Source organism: Colletotrichum fructicola (assembly GCF_000319635.2).
Source record: "Colletotrichum fructicola Nara gc5 chromosome Unknown KSG_Nara_v1_contig02, whole genome shotgun sequence".
Taxonomy (NCBI): domain Eukaryota; kingdom Fungi; phylum Ascomycota; class Sordariomycetes; order Glomerellales; family Glomerellaceae; genus Colletotrichum; species Colletotrichum fructicola.
In genome coordinates, this window is record NW_027094052.1 from 1,206,408 (window position 1) to 1,214,491 (window position 8,084).

Genomic DNA, 8,084 nt, shown 5'->3' on the forward strand with positions numbered 1-8,084 from the left:
GCGCCTACCCAAGATATTTCATCAACACGTCCCTTCCCTTTCAGAGCTTCAGAGCTTCCTTCCCCAGTCTTGTCCCTCCTCTTCCTTCCCCATCGGCACCTTCTCTTTCAAGGTATTCACCCACGGGGAAAGAGGACTGCTCCTGCCGAATACCCGACCGACAACTTCACCTCTTCTTGGCTGAAAAGGTCAGATCTAAGCTCAGATCTTGCACAGCCAGCTCGGTGTTATCGACACACCGAGAAATACAGCGACCGCAACGGTTCCAGACCAAACAGTCGCCTCCTGCTCATCCAGGTTGAATTTCGTCATTCAACCTTTTCACCGGTTTCTCCAGAAAATCTATTAGTCCTACGTCAATTGGGCTTTATCACAACTTTTATTATTACCATTCCGCCCCCAATACCACCCTCATCTCTGGTATCGTCTTCGTCTTCGTCTTCATCCTCCATCTCTGTCGTCGTCCGTTGTCGTCCCCGGTCTTCATTTTGACACGGCCAACGCGGCTAGACCGCCCAGTATGGCAACAAATCGTGAGCGCTCCGACTCGGAGGTGCACGACGAGAAGGGCTCCGCCCACACGTCCGACTCCTTACAAACGGCGACGGAGCCTTCACAACCGCCCCCGCAGGGTGAAAAGATGTCGAGGCTTAACACGGATCAGCTGTTGCCCTTGCCGGGTGACGACGATATGCGCCCCCAGACCATGTCCCCCTCCGGCACGAGGGAGCAGGCGTCTCGTTTAAATGACGACCTGGAATTACTGCGCGCCGAACGCTTTGTGTCAAATCAGGAGCACGAGGGTCGCTCTCACAAAGGAAGAACCCACCAGGGCGAACCCGAAGACGTATTCGCGGGCGACTTGAACCCAAATCAACAGGAAGAGAAACCACCACCAGAGAAGAAGGCCGGCGCCTTTGCCTTCGCCATTTGGAAGTGGCTTCGAAAGTTTCCCCGATGCTTCAGATACACGGTTTACATGATCCCCGGAGCGGCCCTCCTACTCATCCCCGTTCTCATGGGTGCTCTTGTTGTCAACCCCGATAGCGCCACCGTCGGAGGTGCAACTGGTGTCTATCTGACTTGGTTCGGTATCTGGCTTGAGGTTATCTGGTGCTCTCTGTGGACTTCCCGCATGATTACGAGTTTCATCCCCCTCATATTCGGCGGCATTGCCATTGTAATGGGGTCGTCTAACCACAAGAAGTGGAAGGATGTCGGACAGGGTCTCGAACTTCACACTGCCCTTTTTATGTGGATGCTTGCCATCCTTTGCTCATTCTCCCCTATTATCGAGGACCACCGCGTCGTTCCGGACGGCTTCGATGGCGATTCGTCCGACCTCCCCACACTTCAATGGATCGACATCGTCCGCAAGGTTATCATCGCATTGCTGGTATTGGCTGCCCTCAACTGGGTCGAGAAGATTTGCATCCAATGGATCGCTACGTCCTTTCACCAGCGTACCTACGTCCAGAGAATCGAGACCAACAAGAGCGACATCGACCACTTAGTCCACCTTTACGAGCACTCCAAGATGCGCATCGCCCGCGAGGATTCCATCTGGCAGACGACCGAAACCGGAGGTCCTTCAGGCTCCCGTACCCCCATGGGCGTCGTTGGAAAGAATGTCCGTTACGCCTTTAACAAGGCTGGAGGCGTGGCAGCCCGTGTAGGCAACGATTTCATAGGACGAAAGGTTGCCTTCAACCATGCCCGCAAGATCGTCTATGAGATGCTGCGTAACACAGGTTCTGCCCACGCACTGGCCCGTCTCATCTTCCGCAGTCTGGTCAAGGAAGGCCAAGACACTATCTACCTCGAGGACATGCAGGTCGCTTTCAAGACCGCGGAGGAGGCTGAGCACGCTTTCGGCATCTTTGACAAGGATCTGAACGGTGATATTTCCATGGACGAGATGGAGGGAACCTGCAACGAAATTCACCTGGAACGCAAGGCCATTGCTGCCTCCCTGAAGGATCTCGACTCCGTCATCAAGAAGCTTGACAAGGTCTTCCTCTTTATGATTGTCATCATTGCCATCATCGTCTTTATCTCTATCCTCTCTGGCTCCGCCGCCGCCGGCCTTGCCTCTGCTGGCTCTAGTTTCCTTGGTCTCGCTTGGATGCTTCAGGCTACTGCTCAGGAGTTTCTCCAGTCCATCATCTTTGTCTTCGTCAAGCACCCCTTCGATGTCGGTGACCGTGTCACTATCTACGGCAACACGGGCACTCTCGGAACTGGCGACGACTACTACGTTACTGAGATTTCTCTCCTGTACACCGAATTCAAGAAGATGGAGGGTCACATCGTTCAAGCTCCCAACAGCGTGCTCAACACTCTCTTCATTCTCAACCAACGTCGTTCTGCTGGTCTCGCCGATCCCATTGAGTTGAAGCTTGGTTTCGGCACTGACCCGGCTCTCATCGAGGAGCTCAAGTCCCGCATGCTCAACTTCTGCCTCGACAACAAGCGCGATTACCAGCCTCGAATTATTACCGAAGTCAGAACCCTCAACGAAGTCCAGTCTTTCACGATGAACCTCATTTTCTTCCACAAGACCAACTTCCAGAACGAACTGCTCCGTCTCCAGAGACACAACAAGTTTGCAGCCCAGCTCATGGCCGAGATCCGCGACCTTGGCATGCAGGGTCCTTGGCAGGTGCAGCCTGGTGGTTCCCGCGAGTACCCCTTGTTCTGGACTGGCAGTGCCCCTCCTCCATCCTACAACTCCGCCAGCAACGCAGGCCCCAGCGACGGCCCGCCTGCGACTCCCGACGGAGGCCACTCTCAAAGGTCTGTTCCGCACCGCGCCGTGGCTACTCGCTCGCGTGCCGATTCGCGCGGCAACGTTCCTTTTGTCGACGAGAACTGGAGCGACTTCCAGGACGTCTTCGAATCTCGTAGGGAGGCGCAGCAGCCCCACGTTTCTCGTCTGCAGAGTATTCGAGAGCGTGCTGATCTCGAGCCTGTTGCGAGCAGTAGTTCGGTAGCGCACCCCGGAAGACAGAGTATCGATTCCGGTACCGGATCTCAACGGCGTAAATTCTGGGGTAGGCCGCGCAGTTCCAGCAGGGCGAGGACAGGTGATATCGTGTAAACGACACCAGAACGTTATGACCTTCTCCATTCCATATTCATTCCTTTCAGCCATGTTCCACACGGCAAGGCTCGATACCATCTTACTGGTTTATTCTTAATGCGGTATTCATAATCCGAACCCATTCATAGCGAAGCGAAACAACAACAGCAGCAACAACAAGGACAATGACGATAGGAGGGACGATAGGAGACGACGGGAGACGACGATGGACGATAGTCATGGCCCGCACGAGTGGCCCGCACGAGTTACCCAGGGTCCAGTCTTCGAGTTGTCATTGGAATAGAAATTGATAAAAAGTGTGGTACGCAGTTACGAAAGAGGCGAGAGACGACCCTTTCCTTTAGAGCAGATAGAAGAAATCGGGGTAGAATACCCAATAGAGATCTCGATTCATAATTCACTGTCAGACTTCCTGGTGCCACCATCTGCCCCCTTCACATGCTCCCCATAGTGAGCCCCGGTGATCATCATCTTCGTCGCCGTATCAGAAATGAACCAGTCTTGTATTGTCCATCCACAACAAGAGCCAACGCCACCGCCTGACCAGGCCTAACGTTCTGTCAGCGATGCATCCTCTCCCAAGAACGATTAAACGGAGCCTTACGCGTTTCCCCTCTACCATATCGAAGGTAAATTCCGATCCCTTCACATGCACAATGTCTCATTAACCTAGAAATATGCTTTGTCAGACATAGCACATGTTGAGGTTTACAGGAATGGAGGGTTTGCTTACACCAAGATGGAACTGTGTCGTTAGAGTGTTGTGGGGCTGGGTCGGGACGTTTGGAGGCTCCGACGAGAGCGATTGCGGACAGGAGCAGGATCAACTTCATCGTGAATTTTGGTTGAGGTAGTTGCGTTTGGTGATTACGGGTGGTATTTGATGTACGATTAGGAAGGGATGAATGGGTTTAAGTATTAAATCATCTGATAAAGCTGCACCCGTGAGATGGGATCGAAGTTGACGAGGTGTATGTTCATCCAAGTCACGCTCAAAATCACACTTTCTGTGGCGAACAACACGAGGCACGAATGGAACCATTAATGCTATTTGATCGCAATTAAGGCTTATGCTCTCAGTGTTAGGAGAAACCTAGACCCCGGAGTACGCCGTTATCAAGTCCCAGATCGCGGTTGCCATGGGCGTTCAACTAATTAGATTTTACATCATTTCTAGCGAAACTTTGCTCACATGACACTTTCGATACTCAGAGATAACGCCTCTTCGTGGTTGATGCGCGGTCAGCTGATTTGGTTTGTCAGATGCAATCGGATTGCAACCCATGGGGCTTGACGGGAGAGTGAGTGTGGCGTTGGTGGTGGCAATGGGAATCATCAAGGTGTCGGGGATGCCGAACCACCGACCGAGGTGACGGTTTACGTCTAGCAGAGCTCCGAGCGGGATTCCTTCATCATTGCGACAAGGGTAGGGTGGTTCCGGTCTGAATGTTGTGCCGGTCAAGAATGTGTTATGGACGAACAACCTGAGATTCACTAACTATTGAGGCCTGATGTTTCTTCATTATTATGGCCTAAAGTCTTAATGTATGCTCAGAGAAATCGATGGTTTAGACATCAAACCAGCGCTACATATATATTCTCTTCTCCTTCAACTGTCCCAAACTCCCCTCTTCCTCGTACGCCTTGTCGCCTGCTCCTGCGGAACCAACCGGAGGCACGGCACTCAACGCAATGTAGCCGCGACTTTCTCTCGGTTGAACATCTGCAAGTTGAACTCGCATCTTTCCGAGAGACCTAGCCCGCTCTGCGCCGCCTTGGAATGAACCGCCTAATACTGGCACAAAGGCGTTGTCCCGAGTGAGAGAACTGGCGAAGCCAAGGATGTCTGGACCGCGGATCAAGCATCTTAGGACCAGACCGCAAATGGCAAGAAGCTGTAGAAAAGTTGTTGTAAGAATGAGGATGACTGCCCATAGTCTATTCACGTAGTATGCCGGTTCGGTCGTAGTGATTGTTGCGTCTGTTCGATTGGTCCACAAATCGGCGGGGTTTTCCGGTAAGGCTGAGGACGACTTCGTAACATTATATTCGTCTGATCCTGCCTCCCAAACAGTATTGAAAGCTGCAGTGAGCCGTCTGGAAAATATTTCATTGTCAATTCCCGTCCAATTCTGGGCATATTGAGGGCCGTAGGCGTTCTCGTCATTAGCAATGTAGTTGTCTGTTGCAGATGCACTGCCTGTTACCACGGCTGTCATTTGTGGCCACTCCCGAACGGCATTTCGGAAAGCAGTCAGTCGGCGGTCAAGATCGCCCTCGCTCATCTGCAGTGCTCGTATTCGACGCTGTCGCTGTGGCCTGCATCCCTGAGTTGTACAAATCAAGCTGGTTCGGAGGTTGATTCTGGCAGTAGTGCAGTTGAAGACAGCATGTTTATTTCGATCTTCTGAGACTTGTTGAGTTGCATATAGAAGATATGGATCGTCGAAGAGGCTGGCTGGGCTGACGGTAACAGCATTGAAACTTGGTTCCTTTTTCTGGGTTTTCCAGTACACCGACCAATCTTTCCAAAGGTTACCGCCTGTCGAGTTTCCATCTTCGGGATATGTCATCTTCTTAAGATCATCTAGTGATGCTTGATTTGTGATCATAAAACAGTTGAAATCGATGTATCCGGACTCGAAGTTGAATTCGTATTGTGTTGAGTTGTTACTGAAGCTCAGGCCTTGCATGTTGATCCCTATTAGTGACGTGTAATAGTCCCTGCCGGCTTCCAAGGTACTACCATTGACCTCGCGACTGATCTCTTCCGCTTTTTCAATATCTTGCGCCGGACCCAATGGCCACTGTGGGATCTTCGGTCTTCCTCATGTATCCATAGGCGCTTGCTGTTGTTTCCTAGGTGATAGAAGGCTGGTAGAGTACAGAGCCGGGATAACGTCTGACGGTCCATAGGTCCACTTGTCCATATCAAAGTAAAGAGGTCGCTGATAGGCCCTATTGTCGTAATATACCGTACCATTGGCCTTGGAAACCTTTTCGTCGATATAAAGTAGCCTCAGCAAGCTTTGACCGCCCAAAGGCGACATTGCCCAGCTCAAGAGAATGAGAGCTCCTAATAATAGCTGCGCCCGGACAATGATCAAACGTTCCAAAGCGCTGGCAAAGCTTTGGCTGCCGACAATTTGCTCCAGTGATGATACTGTGATACCGCCTGGTCGTTCAAGATGCCAGCGAGCAACGTTCCTGTAGAATCTGGCTACCACCATGGCGAACAGAATGGGATAGATGGTTGGGCCGAGGCGTGTTATCTCTTCGAGCCTCACACCATACTCCGAGGATGATTTGACCTTTTGGTCAAGTTGGAGGGCAAGGATAGAAACAGCTTCGCACAATGTTAGATCGACAGCCGAGGTAAAAATGGGACCTATAAGACCATACCGATGAAGAAGAGCGGTAAGGCTGTCAGGACAATCTCCCATGTCCATGAAAAGACTTTAATTCCCCATGATTCTTGGTCGATGAAACCAGGACTCAAACGAAAGCCTTTAGCATGCTCCCCATATTTGGGGTCTAACGTCGCGGTAGTACTTCCTTTAATACGAGAGCTCCGTCTCCACTCAGAATCCGAGTTAACGTCAATTTCGTTGTCGATTTGTGGCCGTTGTGCGTTTGACTGGTGTTCAAGGTCGGGAGTACCTTCGGTCTCCACGTTGCTCACTGAATGATAGGATGCTGTTGAAGGCATGTTGTTAAAGGCTCAGTCGCAGCTAGTGAAGAAGTAATGGAGCATAGAAAGTCGAGGAATCAAGCTTTGTTTGAAGTCGCATGCGAGGGTTTACATGCGTAGATCACATATCATGTAAATAGCGACGTCGATTTATTACAGGCGCTCTCGTTAGATAGCATGCGCATCGCTTCACATATTAGTCTAGAGCATTGCCGTGAAACCACACTGACGCATTATACGAGGTCAGCAATTGTGCAGCGTTTCACACGGGAGATCACCACATCATGTCTTCGACCCAATACTCATGTTTCTAACGCAAAAGAACCCGACATATATCAAAGGATTGCATCACCTATCGACTGTCTGAAGAAAGGTCTCTAAGCAATCTATAATACCAAGATGTTGAAGCTATGGGCAAGCTTCTTGGCAGCATCTAATTTGACCACACGGCGGTATAGCAAAAGTTCGCTTCTTGCTTCAATTTTGCAAAAGACCTACGAAAATTCGGGTTAATTCCGACTCCCTCTTTCGCAACCGATGGCAGCTTGTACCCTGAGGCTGGAAATGCGGAGATGAACAGTGCTGAAAGCTCATGTGATACGGAGATTTAAGCAGTCAGCCTTGGCAAATGAAGGCTGAGAGCTCAAGGCAAGCACAGCATATCCTTACACAGGCACGGCAGGTAGGATCTTTCCTCCCCCTTCGCGAATATCTAGCTGGTACCCTGGTGACCTCCTCATTTATCTGTTACTTTGATGTACTAATCTCCAGAGACATGCTCACTAATCGTGCCTGCGGAAGGCTTTTCGTCCTCCCTGTCGTGTGACACTCGGCTGACGGCCAAGCCACTCACAGTGGCTGATGACTCCCCAAACTCCAGCCTGCTGTGCTACTGTACTTCCCGAGTTCGAGTGCATGACGCACAAAGTTTGATGAAGAGGGCGGAAAGGCCTTTCCACGATGGTATTTCAACGATCGAGTAAATGGGCTCGAGGGTTATACAAGAATTGTGATCTTGGTCAAATGCCTTAAACGATAAGAGCAGAATACAAATTCATGCATCATAGACCGTCGTAAAAGGAGCTTTATTTGACATGTTTCAGTGGATGCTAAACATCACTTACGAAAAGTCTGGTAGAGCATATCAAAAGAACATTTGAAACACAACTTGTTCACGCGAGGGAGGATGCGAGTGGAATTGTGTTCAGAATTGTTGTCAAGACATCCGGATGGGTTGAAAATTTGTATAAATCGGAGAAGCTACAATCCAGAGCTAGCTATGTGATGTAC

General features: G+C 50.6%; 2 protein-coding genes across 2 annotated transcripts; one reads left to right on the forward strand and one right to left on the reverse strand.

The window, feature by feature from the left end:
- Positions 1 to 520: 520 nt before the first annotated feature.
- On the forward strand, positions 521 to 3,100 carry msy1-1 (Mechanosensitive ion channel protein Msy1; the record flags this gene model as incomplete). The annotated part of the gene is made up of 1 exon (XM_032031999.1): positions 521 to 3,100. The coding sequence occupies one exon, from the start codon at positions 521 to 523 to the stop codon at positions 3,098 to 3,100; it is 2,580 nt and encodes an 859-aa protein (XP_031888703.1).
- A 1,589-nt stretch (positions 3,101 to 4,689) lies between these two features.
- CGGC5_v003064 (uncharacterized protein) lies at positions 4,690 to 5,796 on the reverse strand (the record flags this gene model as incomplete). Its single annotated transcript, XM_032032001.1, has 1 exon — positions 4,690 to 5,796. One exon carries the CDS (start codon positions 5,794 to 5,796, stop codon positions 4,690 to 4,692), a length of 1,107 nt encoding a protein of 368 aa, XP_031888770.1.
- Positions 5,797 to 8,084: the final 2,288 nt, after the last annotated feature.